The sequence below is a fragment of the Heteronotia binoei genome, chromosome 8 (genome assembly GCF_032191835.1).
Source record: "Heteronotia binoei isolate CCM8104 ecotype False Entrance Well chromosome 8, APGP_CSIRO_Hbin_v1, whole genome shotgun sequence".
In the NCBI taxonomy this organism is placed as follows: domain Eukaryota; kingdom Metazoa; phylum Chordata; class Lepidosauria; order Squamata; family Gekkonidae; genus Heteronotia; species Heteronotia binoei.
Window position 1 is genome coordinate 70,242,800 of NC_083230.1, and position 19,844 is coordinate 70,262,643.

Below are 19,844 nucleotides of genomic sequence, written 5' to 3' on the forward strand. Positions count from 1 at the left end.
TGCCAGCTGTGGGCAACCCTCAAAAAGGCCATACATACAAGTTGTACCTAGGCTATTTCTAAGCCAAGAGTTATGAGTGGATAAATTGGGACAATAATTTAGATAGTCTGCCTGAGATATACCAAAAGCATGGCATACAGGAGCTTGTACTGAATGCAAGGAAAATATGATAGCTTCAGGGATAAAGCCAATATGAACTCATTAAACCAAACAGCCTTGATGCCATTTCCAGAGCTCTTATCAACCAACTTTGCCTTCGTTTTCCTCATTCTGTTTCACTTAAAGCAGGGGTGTCGAACTCATTTGTTATGAGGGCCGGATCGGACTTAAATGAGATCTTATTGGGCCGGGCCAGGCCAGGTGTGTACCTATTTAAGATTAGGTAGCAGAGATATAAACTTTTTAAAGGACACAGAGAAACATGACTAAATATTTAAAAAAACTTAAAACATGCTTAAAACATTAGCACTTGTTGGTCTTAAAGGTGCTTTCTTTGTATTTCTCCCATGGAATCCAGGGAACTGGGCAAAGGAAGCTCTGGCTCTTTCCCTCCCTCCCTAGGGGACCAGGAGGGGGAGGAGCCTCAACCAATGGAGAAAATCAAGGCTTTGCTCTGTAGTTCCTGTACAACTGAGCAAGTCTTGCAAAGCAGACTGAGTTTCAGAAGGAATCAAGTGAGAGGGAGAAGAAAGCAGACAAAAGCCAGTTGCTCGGGGGCCTGCTTTGGCCCCCAGGAATGCATGTTTGACACCCCTTACTTAAAGGGAGAGCTGCCAAACAGATCTGGAATGACTCCCAGAAGTTCTCTGGGGGCTTCAATTCAGGCATCCCCACTTCCACTTACTTAGATATCAAATATGTAGTAGTAGAATGTTGACGTGCCTCCCCTAGTTGTGGTTCATTACAACTGCAGTCATAGAAAAGAAAACCCCACTGGCTTTATTCCAAGGGCAGTGTTCCACACATAGCCACTGTACATAATGCACTATACACTGGTCTCCCCTCAAAATCAATTCAGAAAATCCAACTGGTGCAGAGCACTGTGATTTGGCTATTATCAGGAGCTAGACAGAGCACGTATATTACTCCCATTCTACAGTCACTCCACTGGCTGCCCATCAGTAACCAGGCTAAGTTTAAGGTACTGACCATCGCAAAGCCCTTCATGGCCTTGGACCCACCTATCTGAGAGACCACCTCTCATCCTATGCACTCACACAACAGCTTCACTCATCTGAGCAAGATCATCTGCTGTTCCCAATCTGAAAACAAGCAAAAGTAACAACTGCCTATACAAGTGCCTTGTCCACTGTGGCCCACCTTGTGGAATAGCCTGCCTGAGGAAGCCAGGAAGGTTTCCACTTTCCAGGCTTTCCACAAAATATGTAAAACTGGATTATCAAGAGGGGTGTTCTACACAAGCAATAGAATTATACTGCATTAAATGATTCACAAAGTTAACTGAATAAATTATTAGGGACTATGGTCTATACTACTGTGTTCAGCTTGCTGAAACTAGGATCCTACTATGCAAATTTTGCATAATTTAATATGTTTTTATATTTCTGTTTGGCTCTACAACTCTAATCCTTGCATTGTTTACTGAATGTCCTATCCTGTTGACTCACTCTGTAATCTGCCTTGAGTCCAAATGGACTACAAATAATGTGAATGAATAAAAATAAAATAAATATTATACCTTATCTGGAGTCATCAACACTGCAGGCTCATTCTTTATACCAGACTGATGAATGTTCACAAACATTCCAGACTCCAACATTCCTGTTGACCTGAAATAAAAAAAACGCACATTTTTGCTTATTCCATCAAGAAAAATTACAGTGCTATCTAATCCCAGGTAGTACTGCATACCTTGCTGTTTCACTGTCTGTGACAAAGGTTGGAGTTGCTGTTAATGGGCTGCGCAAATCTTTCCGGATGTAAATCTTTTCTGTCGAAGCTGCACAATTTGAAGGTTTTTCTCGTGATACTTCAACAGGTTTCCTTTCACACTGAACAGCTACAAAAGGGTGTAGAACTTTCAGTAATAATCCAAAACCCACACACAATTAGCTACAAAGCTACATGCTATTTTCTAGAAAACTACCTTGATTTTCAATTGTTATTGGAATTTTTTATTTTATTTTAAAAAGGAGTGACAGTAAACCTAACAAAAAAATTTTCTGGCCAGCACTGACATGATGCTAGTGATCTTTAAACCATCTTCAGTTTTCCTCTCTGTGCATGAATTCCTCCTGCTAGCCTTAAATGTCTATAGAATACAATCCGAGAGAGGTCACTATAATGGATAACACAACAAAAAATGCAAGCTAGTGACCAATTTACTAAGAAGTATATAGAAATCAGTCCAAATGTCCAAAACATAATATAACCATTCATAAAAGGCATCTAAAATCATTGGTCATATTCAGTCCATATGGAGAAATGCAATTCAACTGGTGTATTCAGTATGCCTCTTTTTGCAGCAGGATCTTGTGCACGTCTTCATTTCTATCTGCTTGTTCATATTTGTATAAGGTGAAAAAACAAAAATCTTTACAGTCATGATTCTTTTGCATAAGAACGTATTCTGGAACACAGGAGCAGACTTAGGAACCATGTGATTGAAGCTCCTATGGTCAGCCATTTTATGCAAAAGAATAATGACTGTGAATATTTTTGTTTTTTCAATGATTTGACATGCTTTTTATGAATGGTCTTTATAATATTATGAGTGCTGTGCATAATTTGCCTGTGTGATAACGTATTTTTGTATAAATTATGGGATTTGACATTCTTTGTATGGAATATTTTGTATCTGCTGTGATATAGTTTGTGGTGTTTGTGTCTTTTAGCATGTTGCATTAGAAATATGTTACTTTACCTTTAAGAGGTTTGTGTAATGGCAGCTGTAAATGAGATGTTTGCCTTTTTAAACATGTTAGTTGCACCATTAGGGTGCGCAAGAAGCCACATACTGAGCTGCAGCCGATTTGAAATTAGCTGTAGCCGATTTGAAATTGCTGCTGGAGATGCTCTGCATCCCTCTTTTTTGAAAATTGTGTAAAGAATCTATATAATTGAATCAATATGTAAGTATGATATATATTTTTTCACTGGAAGAGGGGTGGTGGTGTCTGAACGTCCTTCTGATATTTTTGTATAATATTTTCTTTTGTTAGTGGTCCCAGGTCTGATGAAGACTGGAAAGAAATAAGTACTTAATCAATTGGCTTGTCACCACAGTACTTTGGGACTTGAATATACATGTTTTGGACATCTGGACTGATTTCTATATACTTCTTAGTAAATTGGTCATTAGCTTGCATTTTTTGTTGTGTTAGCCTTAAATGTCTGGCTGCCTGTTTCCCAGAATAGGAAGCTACACTTAGTAGCCCTGAGAAAGAACCTTAACTAGCATTAACTATAGTCAATGTTCGCTGACTGCAATACTTAATTATAGCTGAAGTGAAAAGGATGAATGTGAATGCATGAGAGGGCAAGGCTCAGCAACTTGTAATTTTCTGTTTCACAACCCAGTCCTGGTCACTTAGCCATGGTTAAGAGACTGCCAGTGTTATGTTAAGAAAATCTCAGTAGTATGCAAACTCATCTGCCAAAGAACTGCTGCATGCTTTCTAAGGAACCTGTTTTGGGGATGATTGTACAAAGTTTTACAGGATACAGACTGAATTCACATAAAGAATACATTTGGGATTCACTCACTGTCATTCCACATAAACTGAGCTCATACTCACACTTGAACATATCCAGTTGTCCTACCTGATTGTACATTGCAGGAGAACAACACTGGTAAACAAGCTGTCTTTCATGGAAGGTTGTTTAACACAAATGATTTTCTAACTGAGGAACCTCTGGTAAGTATCTGAGATATCCCAGGATTCTCTTAAAACTACTGTCCTATAAGAAAATTTCACTTTTGATTTCTCTAATTTTATTACCAATCAGCAAGAGCTCCTTCTCTATCATATAAATACTGTATCAAATGTCAACATAGTACAACAGCTATTCAACAAATATGGGGAAACCCTTTCAGTGTAGAAGGAAATCTTATTAAATCTAGAGTCTAAAAATCTTTTATACAAAATCTAACGAAATAAATAAAATAAGCTGCAACCTCCATCCTTTTCCCAAACTCATATAAACATTCAGCCTGATGAAGAGTTCTGAGAAACTCTATATGTCATTTGGTTGGTCATACTGAAAAGTGTTATGTCAATTGTGTTTTTTGTTTTTGGATTTTACTTTCATACTGGCATAGCTGTAATAACTTCTTTCACTATTACATTACTATTTAGCGCTAAACTGCATCTTAAAAAAAAAAACTTTTGACCATGAGAGGAAGGTACAGCTGAACCATTATTCTAGGGAAGTGTTTCCGGCCACGGCAGCAAGTTAACTTGTTCATTAATGATTTGGAGTAGGAGTAAGCAGTGAATTAGCCAAGTTTGCAAATGACACTGAATTGTTCAAGGTGGTGAGAATCAGAGAGGATTGTGAGGCACTCCAAAGGGATCTCCTGAAGCTGGGTGAGTGGGCATCAACATGGCAAATATGGTTCAACGTGGCCAAGTGGAAGGTAATGCACATTGGGGCCAAAAATCCTAACAATAAATACAAGTCAATGCGGTGTGAACTGGCAGAGACTGACCAAGAGAGAGATCCTGGCATTGTGGTAGATAACTCACTGAAAATGTTGAGACAGTGTGTGACTGCAATAAAAAAGGCCAACGCCTTGCTGGGAATTATTAGGAAGGGAATTGAAAACAAATCAGCCAGTATCATAATGCTCCTATATAAATCGATGGTGCGGCCTCATTTGGAATACTGTGTACAATTCTAGTCACCACACATTAAAAAAAATATAGCACTGAAAAAAGTGCAGAAAACGGCAACTAGAGTGATTAAAGGGTTGGAACACTTTCCCTATGAAGAAAGGTTAAAACGCTTGGGGCTCTTTAGCTTGGAGAAACGTTGACTGCGGGGTGACATGATAGAGGTTTACAAGATTATGCATGCGATAGAGAAGGTAGAGAAAGAAGTACCTTTCTCCATTTCTCACAAAACAAGAACTCGTGGGAACGCAATGAAATTCCTGAGCAGTCGGGTTAGAATGGATAAAAGCAAATACTTCTTCACCCAAAGGATGATTGACACATGGAATTTATTGTCACAGGAGGTGGTGGCAGCTACAAGCATAGACAGCTTCAAGAGAGGATTAGATAAACATATGGAGCAGAGGTCCATCAGTGGCTATTAGACACAGCTTATTGTTGGAACTCTCTGTCTGGGGCAGTGACGCTCTGTATTCTTGGTGCTTGGAGGGGGGGGGCGGCAACAGTGGGAGGGCTTCTAGTGTCTTGGCCCCACTGATGGACCTCCTGATGGCACCTGGTTTTTTGACCACTGTGTGACACAGAGTGTTGCACTAGATGGGCCATTGGCCTGATCCAACATGGTTTCTCTTATGTTCTTATGTTATCTAGAATGAGGCCTATGATTTACATCTCTGTCTTGGCTCACAGGAAATGATTATAAAATCATCTCACCTTCGTCTAAGTTTAAGAAATTGTAATGTCTGCCACCATTCTGTAACAATATTGTTTGACCACTGTGGAAGGACAATTGGCCGAAATGTGTTTGGTCAGGGTCGATAATAGTGTCTCTTTGAGAATAATATGTAGTTTTATTCTGAACTGAGGCCATTATTTGGGCCCATATTTGTTTTTATTGAATTTGTAATAAATACATGCATATTTGGTAATATTTATGCTTTAAATTATACACAGAATTATTGGGCCCTTATATTCTGATTTCCTTTTTGTTCTTAATTTAGAAAATAAGAGTTCTGGTGCTATGAGAGCTTCTTCCAGAACCTCACTGTCCTTCGCAAGGTAGAATAATGAACTGACTAAGTAGGTATATCCTTTCACTATTACCATAAGAGACAGAAAGCTGTAGATAAGCCCTGCATCCAGAAGGAAGGAATCACCAATCAGTCAGGATGCTCTCCCCTTCTGAGTACGAATGGCTGCTCCAGAAGTAATTTAAGCAGAACAGAACAAATCTCCTGAGTTTTTCAACAACTGCCCCCTTCACCCAAGCAACTTTGGATGATGCTCATACTTACAATCTTGCTTCATTCCAAAAGCAATACATCTCTGTAGCCTACAGTATTGACATCTGTTTCTATGGTGTTTGTTAATCACACAGTCTTTTGCCCCTCGGCATGAATACACTAAATTCTTTCGTATGCTTCTTTTAAAGAATCCTTTGCATCCTTCACATGTTACTGCTCCATAATGTCGTCCTGATTGCATAACAACAAAATACAATTATAACACTGCTGCTGTGTTTTGTTAGAGCAAACACACCGCACAACTACATTCTAAAGAAAATAAAGTGCACAGTTCTTAAAATCATTACTGAAACCAAAGCATTTATAGCGTAAACCAAATAGCTTTTAATACTTCAAATAAAACAAAGGCCCTTATTATTTAATAAAAACTATACAATTGTATGATGACATCTTCTCTACCTAAAGTTATGATGCCATGCTAACAAGAAACAGGCTGAGAATGGAACACATGCTCGGACAATAAGATTAACTAGTAACTTTACAAGTACAAATACACTAGGCCTAGAGCCCCATGGCGCAGAGTGGTAAAGCTGCAGTACTGCAGTCGGAGCCCTCTGCTCATGACCTGAGTTCGATCCCAGCGGAAGCTGGTTCAGGTAGCCGGCTCCAGGTTGACTCAGCCTTCCATCCTTCCGAGGTCAGTAAAATGAGTACCCAGTGTGCAGGGGGGAAAGTGTAGATGACTGGGAAAGGCAATGGCAAACAACCCTGTAAAAAGTCTGCTGTGGAAACGTGAAAGCAACGTCACCCCAGAGTCGAAAACGACTGGTGCTTGCACAGGGGACTACCTTTACCTTTTTAGTGAAAAGTGGCGAGGGTTAATCCTGTTGTCAGGCAACACTTACTAGGATCCCCCTAGGTTTGCAGGCAAATTATTCCCTTTCTGTACATGATCCCATTGTGTAGATTTCTTGATTTGCATTTTAGGGTTATGTTTGGAAACCAGATACAGTACTGTTTAATTAAGAAACTGCCTTGAGTCTCAGTGAGAAAGGTGAGCCTTAAATAAAGCAAAATAAAAATAAATAATAAACTTTCCCACACCTTTGTATATATCACAAACAAAACAAACACCAAGCCTTATTTCTTTCAATACTCGTGATTATACCTTTCTGAGTCAATTGAAGTCAATGGCTTAAACAGGTGTAACTATGCTTACAACTGCACTTATTGTATTTAGCTCTGAGTTAGCAGCATCCTTCCATACAAGACAAACTGAAGATATCATGCTTCCCCTACCATCTCCCCCAGCCACTATGTACCTATGTTAATATCACATGTATGTAGACCAAGACAAGCAGGACTGAACTACAAGCTGTGTAGACCACAAACAGATCCCACGGTCTACATGCTTTGGGTTTTATGCAAGTGGGAGCTTGAAGGTGCCCTGCTGAGGGGGGGGGAGGTGTAGGAGATAAGCTAGCATTATTCCACTTACCCACAATATATTATCTTGAGTAGATGGATAGGGCTTTCAGTATCTACCTTATAGGAGTATAGCATATTATGCTGGAGAGAACACTTTTACTTTCTGTTACTTAGAATCAGAATCATAGAGTTGGAAGGGACCTCTAGGGTCATATAGTCCAACCCCCTGCACAATGCATTTATTTATTTACATTTAAAGACGTTTCACAGGAAATATATTGCAAGGCTTTCCAACAACTTTTGCATTTTATATCTCAGATACCATAAATGTTAAGACCTTAGTTTCATATTAATATCCATATAGTTACTGCAGCACTTGATCAAAATGACTCAATTTAAAATAACTGAAACATTTACAAGGGGCCAGTAAACAATACTGAACACAACAATAGAGGCACAATGCAGGACCATTAATGTATACACTTCTATTTCCTGACTTCCTCTATAATTATTACCAACAAATTTCTGGTTCCTCAATTTGATTTGAAAAGCACATCACATTACACTCATGGATCATCCTTAGACCATTATGTTTAGTTCACATGTATGCATTTAAGATTATTTATTTAATTTCTAAACCGCCCTCCCTCTCAACTGGGCTCAGGTCAATATTTAATATTTTAATACAATTCTAAAACATCATAAATTAAATTTGCACAATTAAACTTATAAATAATAATTAATTAAGTCACTCAATCAAGATAAAAACATTAAAATTGCAATTGAAACTCTAGGTGGCATTATATATTTCTTCCCTCCATGGGGAGTAGGTCAGATAATGGGTTGGGTATGGTGGTAACCGTTGCTGTCCTCAATCATAAGCCTAGTGGAACATCTCTGTCTTGCATGCCGCACGGAACTGTGTCAGGCCCTGCAGGGCAAAGATGTCACCAGGCAGAGAACTCCACCATGGAGGCACAAGTGTCAAGAAGGCCCTGGCAGTTGTCAAGGATAGCCTGGCCCCACTGATAGACCTCCTGATGTCACCTGTTTTTTTTTTTACCACTGTGTAACACAGAGGGTTGGACTGGATGGGCCATTGGCCTGATCCAACATGGCTTCTCATGTTCTTATGTTGTTATAGTGTTCTTATGACATCTTTTGGGTGAGTGATCATCAGTAAATTCTGAGCTTCAGAATGTAGCACTCTTCAGGGGACATACCAGGAGAAGTTCATCTCAAATTAATTAATTAATTTTATTTTAATTTTTAGATTTATATCCTGCCCTTTCCCATAAGGGAATTAGAAAAGTATGACTTTTTCAGAAAGAAATAATTACAAAATAGTCTTACTCAACACAACCAGAAAATTCATTCAGTTGAACTACCAGGATTTAAGTTATGTAGATGGAATGCAAGAGAGGTGATAACATATTTGCAAACCTTTTGGTTCCATGAGTTTTCATGGACATTTTTTCATACTAATTATTAATATTAAATAGATCTTTAGACTTGCTGTGCCAGCACATAAATGGTCACAGATGGAGAGACAGTTAGAGAGAAATCTTAAGCATATCTACACAGATCTATTCAATGGGGTTTACTGACACTGCCAGTAAGGCACCAGTGCTTCACCACGAGCTCTGGAAATATAGCAGCAGTCCAGGGATGTTACACAGATGTTCAGATTGTGAGTCTAAGCCTGGCAACACAAATGGTGGCCTAATTACTGACAGCACACAGGGAAGCTTTAGATCGGGGTGTCAAACATCTGGCCCAGGGGTCGAATTAGGCCTTCAGAGGGCTCTTATCAGGCCCCCGAGTAACTGACTGTCATCTGTTTCCTTCTCCCTCTCTCTTTCTTCCTTTTGTGTAACAGCTTGCTTTGCAAGGCTTGCTCAGTTGCACAGGAGCTAGAGCAAGCCCTCTATTTTCTCCATTTGCTGAAGCTCCTCCCTTGGGGAGTACCTTTTAAGACCAACGAGTGCTAATGTTTTAAGCATTTTTTAAGGTTTATGCTGTCTAATTTTTAATAGGTACACATGTGGCCTGGCCCAACATGGCCCAGCCCAACGAGGTATCATTTATGTCAGATCCATCCCTCAAAACAAATGAGCTGCTTTCTCATTTGTTATACTGCAGTTGTTATGGCCCTCCTTTACAAAAAAGTTTCTTAACATGGTAAAATTTCTACAGTTCAGAAATGAAGATTTTATAAGAAGGGAGAAAACATAAAGTACAAGAGTTTTAAATAGAAAATCAAAGATAAACAAGGAACTCATCAAAAAGATGCATAACTAAACAAAGAAATCCTTTCTATTCTAGAGGCTGAGATGCAGACTTTTAAAGATCCTTTCATCTTCCACTTGCCAAAGTTATTCTTTCCAGCCTTCACCTATGCAGACATAAATATGGTATATAGTTATTAACCACCAGCCATTTATGCTCATTTAAGTAAGCATCTACTTGTCAGCAGTGTCCATTAAGTTATGTAGTCTGAAGAAGCCTAGAAAGATAACCATCTATTCCACTGACATTAAAAATCTGTCTGCTTTTTTTCTTATAAATTCAGCCTGACTTATTTTTCCATTTATATCCATTTTACACAATAGAGAAAAAACAGATGTAAATGATGTCTGAGCTTGGAAACTAAAATGGGGGGGGGGGGATAGTTATAAAAACATACTACTGGAAATGAGAAATCAAAATGACAGAGCAAGTTCACAATTTTTATAACGAGATAAAATACAAATCAAAAGGGAAAAAATGATGTTGGGTATTCATAGCAGTAATAACTACAATGTTGGACTAATCTTAATTGGATAACATAAATAAAAAGTTGCTTATTAAAAACACTTTCACCATTTTAAGGAATTTTTTTAAAGGAGGGCCATGAGCAAAAAGTTGCTTACCTTCAAAAGAAATTAACTTGTGTGGGTAATGGAAAGATGCACACTGTCCTAATTTTAAAAACCAATTTATTTTCAGTACTCAGTGACACTATTTTTCAATACTAGTGAAAAATAACTCAAAATTAATTTTGCAAAGTAGTACAAAGTAATTTACCTGATGCCTTATCTCCACAAACCACACAGAGATCAAATGCTTTGTTTAGGGTTTGCTCTGTGGAAGAACTGTCCGTTAAAATCTGAAGGGGAGAGGGGAGAAAGAAAAGTATTACTGTAGTCCAGCTCTCACTTTCACCAGCTGCTTTTCCTAAATACATGCCTACTAACTGCCTGATGCAATACAATACAGACACATGAAACATATTTCCTCCCAAAAAAGTTTGATTATACATTTGGCAATTTTAAAAAAAACAGAAAATGTCAACCGAGAAATAGTTTGATTATACCTTTGGCAATTTTAAAAAAATCAGGAAAATGTCAATCAAGAAACATATAAATTGAGAAGAACAAATTTTAAAGAAAATGTATAAATCGAGTTTCAGTTATTCTGACATCTCTAGTATGGCTTTGGCTTTCCATATTTATTGTCACCATAGCTCACTGAATCATGCTGAACTGAAAGTTTATTTCTATGAATTTCTATTTAGCAGAAATGTCTATTTCCTATGTAAATGCAATATTTCAAGTAAAAATTTTAGCATCTAAAATATCCAGGATGTTTTCCAAAACAGTGTTGTCCTGATGTTCTCTTTTCTGATTTCATATTTCTTTGTAAGGATATTTTTGTTGTTGTTCAGTTGCACAGTCAAGTCCGACTCTTTACAACCCCATGGACAAAGTCATGCCAGACCCTCCTGTCTTCCACCATCCTCTGAAGTCTGCTCAGATTCATGTTAGTTACATCAGTAACACTGTCCAGCCATCTCATCTTTTACCATCCCCTTCTTTTTTTGCCTTCTGTCTTTCCCAGCATCAGGATCTTCTCCAGAGAGTGCTGCCTTCTCAATGGTGGCCAAAGTATTTGAGTTTCAGCTTCAGCATCTGACCTTCCAGGGAACAGTCTGGGTTGATTTCTCTTAGGACTGACTGATTTGATCTTCTGGCAGTCCAAGAGATTCTCAAGATTCTTCTCCAGCACCACAGCTAGAAAGCATCTATTCTTCTGCGCTCGGCCTTCCTTATGGTCCATCTCTCACAATTATACATTACTACGGGAATACCATAGCTTTACAGACCTTTGTTGGCAGGGTGATGTCTCTACTTTTTATTATACTGCCCATTTCACCATAGCTGTCCTCCCAAGGAGCAAACGTCTCTTAATTTCATGGCTACAGTCACCATCTGCAGTGATATTGGATCCCAGAAATGTGAAGTCTGTCACTATTTTCATGTCTTCCCCTTCTTTTTGCCAAGGTGTGATGGGGCTGGATGCCATGATCTTAGTTTTTTTCATGTTGAGTTTCAAAGCCTACTTTTGTGCTCTCCTCTTCACCCTCAACAAGACATTCTTTAGGTCCTCCTCACTTTCTGCCATTAGAGTGGTGTCATCTGCATATCTGAGGTTGTTGATGTTTTTCCCTGCAATCTTAATTCTGGCTTCTGCTTCATCCAGGCCAGCATTCCGCATGATGTACTCCGCATATAAATTAAATAAGCATGGTGACAATATACATCCTTGTTGAACTCCTTTTCCTATTCTAAACCAATCAGTTGTTCCATATCCCGTTCTGACAGTTGCTTCTTGACCCTTATACAGGTTTCTCAGGAGACATGTGAGGTAGGCTGGTATTCCCATCTCTTTAAGGACTTGCCACAGTTTGTTGTGATCCACACAATCAAAGGCTTTAGCGTAGTCAATAAAACAGAACGACCATTGGTACTTACCGTGAAGGTCCTCCACTGAGGTCAGGAGGCCATCTCTGTGGGTTATTCCCATCCATCCTTCAGGGAGGCAGGAAATACTTTTTTCTATTTCCTATTGGTCATTCTATTTCGGAATGACACGCCCTTCAGTTCTAGGACTCCGAAAGCAGTAACCATAATTCAAGTAATACTCTAATTCTGTTAAAGAAAATGTACTAAACAAGAGCATTAATGGCCACATAACAGTACCCTTTCTACCCAGGGTAGAAAGGAAAAAAGAAGAGAACAGCACATAGAAACAGTAATGTTGATGATGATGGGAGGGCCGAGATGGCTTCCTGACCACAGAGGAGAAGGACCCTTCACGGTAAGTACCAATGGTTATTCTCCCTCTGAGGCGGAGGCCATCTCTGTGGGACCTCCCAGAGCAATGTCCCTTAGATGGGTGGGTCATCATCATTGGCTGTTATCGCGGTGTGCTGCAAAACTCTTCTTCCAAATAATCCAGCTTGTAATGACAAACAAAAGTGGAAATGGAAAAACATGCAGTAGCTTTACAAGTTTCTTCTGAAATGATCTATTAAGTAGGGCTGCACTGGTGGATGAACTACACAAGGTATGTGCCATAATTCTCGTGTCTCTAGGCTAGAAGCCTTGTAGGCTGCATAGCACAAGCCTTGAGAATTAAGCTAATGGAAGGTCTTGGACATTCAACTCCCAGACCTGGAAGGTAATATGTTGCTGAAGCAGCTGTCTGTTTTCCTGATGCAGTCTGTCCTTGAAACGTAGATATTAAGCACTCTGTGGACATCCAGGGTATGCCACACAAATTCCTTGGGATGCTTTGACTGTAGCCAAAAAGTGGGAAGATAGATCTCTTGTGATCTGTGAAAATTCAAAGAAACTTTAGGCAAAAACATGTTGGATCAGCCCTGAGCACTACCTGATCTGTGTGAAGGATGAAAGGTTTGATTTTACAGATAAGGCACTAATCTCCGAGACTCTGTGAGCTGAGGTTACAACAATTAAAAAGAGAGTCATCTTCAGTACCCCTACAGACCAACTTCCCTGAAAGGCTCAAAGGGAGACTTTGCAAGGGCAGACGATACTGTAACCTCCAAATAGAATAGCAATATATCGGAGGAGGTGCCTAGAACATAGCATTTTGCAGGAAAACACAGGACATGATGTTTGGGCAGCTTGTATCCTCCATAAACAGGAAGCGCTGTGGTAAGGACAGCAATCTGACTGGATAGTGGAGGACTTTAGACCTAATGTCAGACTATCCTGGAGAAAAACTAACATAGAAAAACAGTGAAGGGTGCCAACAGTTCAATCTGGTTTTGTTTGCACCATCTCACAAAAGCTGTCCAGATAGTGTTGTGAATGTGATTGGCTCTTGGATAGTATCTGTTACTCCAGAAGAGTGACTGGAAGAGTGGGAAAACGAAGCCAGTCTTGCTGGGGGCACCAGATCAGGCTCTGATTAAGCATGTCTGGAGAGACTGGAATAGACAGAGGAGGGCAGATCTCTGTAATCGCCAAGAGCCAAGGATGTCGAGCCCTATGACAGGCCACCAGTATGACCTTGGCCGCCTGTTCCTGAATCCTGCAAATGGTCTTAGGAATGAGTAGAAGCAGAGGGAAGCAAAGAGGAGTCCTGGGGCAGGAAGACGTCGATCGCCTTCATCTTCATGTAGTAATACCCCATGAAAGAAGCAAGGAAGCTGATGTTTCGTGCTTGACGCAAACTGGTTTAGGAAAGGACATCCTAGGTGCTGGCGAATGAGGTTGAAGATCTTGGGATGGAAGGACCATTCCCCTACGCCAGTCCAACAACGTTCTGTCCACCCCGATGTACTCCACTCTGATGGGAAATTCCTTGCATTGTCAAAGACTGCTGACCTTCACCTGCCAGAGAAGACTGGATCTGATGGATACAGGAATCCAGAGATGAAAAATCTTCTTTCCCATGATGGACAACTGATAGGAATGAAGGGAATGCTGCAGTGGTCTGGAATGAAGTCTGGCCCACCGGACTGTATCTAAACAGGAGATCAGCAGATACATCAGTTTGTCCAGAAACAATAGGGATGAGAACTTGTCCTGGATTACCAGGATTACAGCAACCTGGATCTTGCACTTTTTTCCAGTGGGAGGAAAAGGGAACTGCAGGATGTGTCAATGATGGTTCTCAGTTGAGACAGTTAAAGGGAACTCTTTGACTGGTTTACAATAAAACCATGTTCCTGTGAGCGGAGGGTGGACTAGGTGCCCCGAATGTTTTTGGAGAGGCTGCTGGACCTGATGAGAAGGGCATCCAATTATGGATGGACGTAAATCCCCTGGTGCCTGAGGTGGACTACAGGGTTTACCAGAATCTCGGTACATGCCCTGGGACCCCTGAAAAGTCCAAAAGGAAGTGTCCAGCACTGAGAACATTGGCCATTCACTGCAAATCTGATAAATATTCTGTGAGCAGGATTAATGGGGATGTGTAAGCAGACATCAGTCAGGACTACTGAAGTCAAAAAATACCTGGGGTTGAAGGGCCTCTGTCATGGACCTCAAAGATTCCCTGAGCAAGCCCCGAAGCTTGACAAACTGAAGGGCGGGTCATTCCGAAGGCACCAACAGGAAGTAGAAAAAAGTATTTCCTGCCTCCTTGAAGTTTGGATGGGAATAACCCACAGAGATGGCCTCCGCCTCAGAGGAAGAAATAGACTTTTTCTGATACTCCTGTGCTTTCTCCATAATCCAGCGAATGTTGGTGTCATGATCCTGGGCCTGCAGGCCCCAGGGAAGCCTGCTTAGGAGTACTGGGAAGAGCCTACATTTCCCAGGATCCCCTCTATCCCTGTGATTGGGTGGCTAGGGTTTTGGAGGGAAACAGGGCCAGAGAGGGGTGGGGCCTGGGAGGAGAAGATAAAAGGGCCAAGCCCAGGAAGGGGGTGTTCTTTTCCTAGGAGGCAGAGCTGAGGAGGAGCTGCTGCCAGAAAGAGACCCTTACCCTTAGAGGACGGGTGAGTAGGCTAGGTCTGACTGAGACAGTAGGGACAGTAAGTTCAGACCCGTTAGGGCATTTGTTTATTTTCCCTTCACCCTTTTACTGTTTTATAGCACCTTGTTAATTTATATTGCCCTGAAATAAACCTTTTTGTTGTTGTTGTTCACTCTTCCTGGTCCTCACACCTATTATTTGGCCTAAGCTACAGGAGGCCTGAAGGGCTTGGGAGGGTACTCTGTGCTTTCTCAAGGGGAACCCTTAACGCAGAGTGGTGGCAGCACTTGATAAGACCCACCATGAGTCATGACAGTTGGCAATTTGATCTCTCCGAAACCCAACTTGGACTTCTGGTAGTTTCCGATCGACGTACTGCTGAAGCCTAGCTTGTAGGACCTTGCTGACATGTGAGATGAGTGCAATGGTGCGATAGTTTGAACATTCCTTGGCATCACCCTTCATTGGGATTGGAATATAAACTGACCTTTTCCAATCCTGTGGCCACTGTTGCGTTTTCCTAATCTGCTCACATAATGTGTGCATCACTTTAACAGCATCGTCTATTAGGACGCTGAATAGCTCAACTGGGATACTGTCATCTCCGCTCGCTTTGTTGTTAATAATACTTTCTAATACCCATTTGACTTCACACTCCAGGATGTCTGGCTCAGGATCAGCGATTTCACTGTCATGATTGTCAAGGTCATTGAGATCCTTCTTGTATAATTCTTCTGTGTATTCTTGCCACCTCTTTCTGATCTCTTCTGCTTCTGTTAGGTTCCTACCGTTTTTGTCCTTCGTTATGGCCATCTTTGCACAAAACATTCCCTTGAATTCTCCAATTTTCTTGAAGAGATCTCTTGTCCTTCCTATTCTATTATTTTCCTCTATTGCTTTGCATTGTTTCTTCAGGAAGGCCTCCTTATCTCTCCTTGCTGTTCTCTGAAAAACTGCATTCAGTTGGGTGAATTTTTCCTTTTCACCTTTGCCTTTCGCTTTCCTTATTTCCTCAGCTATTTGTAAAGCCTCATCAGACAGCCACTTTGCTTTCTTGCATTTCTTTTTCTTTGGGATGGTGCTGATTGATGCCTTCTGTATAATCTCACGAACCTCCGTCCACAGTTCTTCAGGCACTCTGTCTATCAACTCTAGTTCCTTAAACCTATTCTTCTTCTCCACTGTATATTCATAAGGGATGTGATCAAGGTCAAATCTGAATGGCCTAATGACTTCCCCAGTTTTCTTCAGTTTAAGCCTGAATTTTGCAATGAGTAGCTCATGATCTGAGCCGCAGTCAGCTCCAGGTTTTTGCTGACTGTAAGGAGCTTCTCCATCTTTGACTGCAGAGTACATAATCAATCTGATTTCTGTGTTGCCCATCAGGATACAAGAACATAATTATATGAGGGCCATACAGTTCACCAACAAAGTACAGAATCCCTAAAATGCAATACTAAAGACTAAGATATACTACTATGACTGGGGAAGAGATCCTTGGTAACACAGTCACCTGTACTTAGGACTTTTATTACAGAATTACTATGTGGCTGAAACGGGAGGGAGGCAGGTGAATCATGTACGCTGCTAAGAACTTCCAGGAGGAAGTGTGGAATAAATCATTTTGTGAAATTTCATTTTAAAACATTATTCCCTGAAGAATGCATCCTTCTTTCCTCAAGTTATGAAGCACACATGTTCTTCAATACTTTCGTTTAATAACTGAAGACAGGTTATCACCCTCCACCATCGTAACATGGTTATCACACTACTGCCAATGGATCATCATCTTTATAACGCCATACTGTTATGTGAATTTTAATACTTTGTAATTGTTTTAACCGTGTTTTATAATTATAACTGATGTAATGTGTGTTTTATGTTGTGAGCCGCCCTGAGCCTGCTCCGGTGGGGAGGGCGGGATAGAAATAAAAAATTATTATTATTATTATTATTATCTTAAGTCATGTTAAAAGGTTTTAATAACAGAAGTCAACATACCTGACTGTGTTGTGCAGTTATATCTGGAGACGTAAAAAAAAGCTGGTTGACTCCTGCAGCATCTGGAGTTGCTAGGAAAACTTTTCCTGGAGTAGCATCTTGCCTGGCAAGGATCACTTTGCTTGGGGTAGAACCACCATGATTTGTTAAAATGAACTGTTTGCCTGTCATTGTCTGATCAAGCGCTGTAATAATCTGAATCTTCTGCCCAGTCTGCTGATCTGTGACAATCTGGTAACATTATATCTCAAGTTATTACAAGTTAAGGGTACAAAACAGTCAGCTATTAAGAAACAAACTTGATATACAACACATTTCACCTTTTAAAAAGCAATTTGATATTTATTTATAGAGTGTTTTTTTAAAAGTACATGCAATGTGTTTACAGAAACTTCAGGTATATGGGTGGGATTCCTCCAGCTGTGGCAAGAAACAGGCCTGAAACATTATTTCTATTAAGAATAATTTAGTAAGGTTTTATCTGCTTCAGGATTTTGCTGAATATGCACAAAATAATCCACAGTTAGATTTCCCAGGTCTCAAAGTTCACTTGAAGTTTCTGGGTTTTAGCTTCCTTCTAAGGGTCTCCAGGAAATGGAATTAATTGTCATGGTAACAAGCCAGAATCTGAGGGTTAAGACTGTATATATACAAAGAAACTTTGGCTCCCACAGTCTGAGACCTGGCAAACTCATCCATAATATCAGTGGGCACAACTACATGAAACAGCCTTGCTGTCATGCTGGGGTTAGGAACACAGAAGGAAGTGAGAACTATTATTTCCATGCAGTACTAACAAGGCATAACTTAGAGCTAGATCTGCTGCTAATTGATGCTGACATCCAAGAATAAATGAAGGCAAAGGAACAACTGTGTTGGTTCCAGGATGCTGAGCTCTCTCTTTTCTTGGTAGCACAGTCAGATCTCAAAATAAAAGTTTCATAACTTGCTCTGAACCATAGCATGAAAGCTTGAGTGGTATATACCCTTTCATAATAAATGTTTAACATATAGTTTTATGGTATTCAGTGTGCCTGATATTGTTTAAATTAAATTATCAAACTCATTATTTTTACAGTAATCCATTGAATGCATGGGAAAATGAAATCTGCACTATAGCCAAGCTATTACAACACTTCTCTTGGGCAGTAGAAGCGTTATGGAAAGGAGTGCCTCAGAAAGAACTACTCCATTTGCTGTTGAATAGACTAAAAAATTATCGCACATCCTACAAGTATCAAGATGTTCTTTTCTGCAAAATACTTAAATTGTCAAAATACTTTGGATCCTATGTACCTGTATGCGCTGGGGTAAGGTGAGACCTGTATCTGAAGGGACAATCTGAATTCTTTGCGCTGACCCATCCATTAGTGTTTGTGTGACAGATCCTTGGGAATGTGCTATCTAGAAGGGGGGGAAAGTTAAAAAATGGTTAAAAAACCAAAAACACCCAAACCATACTAACTGTTTAACTGAACTGACCAAATTCAGCTGTATCTTTGTTCTACAGAATAAACTAATCGGCTAAAGGGGGAGGGCTCAGCATCTAACAAATAATTTCTCCTTAGAAGGAACTATAAGCATTACACATTCATTCTAGATAATTCTGATGACACAATTTCCATGCCCCCTAGAACAGATTCACTGATTTGATAACAAATCAATATTAAGACTAACATACTACTTTCCAGTATCCCACCCTTCCTCACAAGTGATTCCTGTGTCTGGATATCTAAAAAATACAAGTTATTGCTTGGAAATAGACAAGATGACTGTAAAAAATCAAGAACTGTTCATTGTGTCCACAGTATCCAGACACAGGAGTTACTTCTTTCCTTGGAAAGAACTAAATTTGACTCTGCCTGAAGAAGAAAGCTGTTATCTTCCTCATACCTGATCACCGTAAAATAAAAAATTATGTACTAGAGCTTCTCAAACCTTCAGAACACAACTTACACATTAAATTTAGAATTTGCAAGTAACAACTCATGCTCCTACTTCCCAATACTGAAAAGAACATACAATGTGTCTTATTGGTTTCTTCTTACTTTCTACCCAATTCTATATTTATCATTTGAGTTCTTGGGTATCCTTGTAGAAAACCTTAGATTTGCATGATAATGAACTAAGTATGTGAAAAACACAGTTTGTATATTCAAAACTACAGGCAAAGAATTACTAGAGATTTTTGTATCACTTATTATTTATTTATAAGATGTCCCCAAAATAACTACCTCTCCCATTTGCTGCTCAATAATCTGATGGGCCAGTTCCTCAATGGTTGCCATGATCTTCAGTTATTAATATTTCCTGTTAAAGAAAGGTAGATATTTTTAAATTCTATATGTCTACAGAAAGAAAATCAGAGCAAAAATAATAATAGTTTCTCTGACAAAAGCACTCAAACACAAACCTTAAAAACTACAGTAAATCCATTCACAAGTAGCCACACCATGTTACAGCCAAGGTGGCATGATGGCTACTGGAGCAAATAATTATAAACATTTTTAGGATTAACTGAAACCTTTTTATTTTAGAAAAT

General features: G+C 39.8%; 1 protein-coding gene across 3 annotated transcripts in view; it reads right to left on the reverse strand.

The window, feature by feature from the left end:
- Positions 1–19,844, reverse strand: part of NR2C1 (nuclear receptor subfamily 2 group C member 1) — an 80,135-nt gene that overhangs the window by 22,012 nt on the left and 38,279 nt on the right. For 2 of the 3 annotated variants that reach the window (XM_060245195.1, XM_060245196.1), the window contains 7 exons: positions 19,537–19,612; positions 18,599–18,706; positions 17,303–17,533; positions 10,595–10,676; positions 6,152–6,331; positions 1,873–2,038; positions 1,700–1,790 (listed from right to left, as the gene is read on the reverse strand). In XM_060245195.1, coding sequence (XP_060101178.1) covers positions 1,700–1,790; positions 1,873–2,038; positions 6,152–6,331; positions 10,595–10,676; positions 17,303–17,533; positions 18,599–18,706; positions 19,537–19,590 — 912 coding nt within the window. In that variant the 5' untranslated portion in view covers positions 19,591–19,612. The remainder of the gene's footprint in view (positions 1–1,699; positions 1,791–1,872; positions 2,039–6,151; positions 6,332–10,594; positions 10,677–17,302; positions 17,534–18,598; positions 18,707–19,536; positions 19,613–19,844) is intronic. The other variant, XM_060245197.1, reaches the window with a different exon arrangement.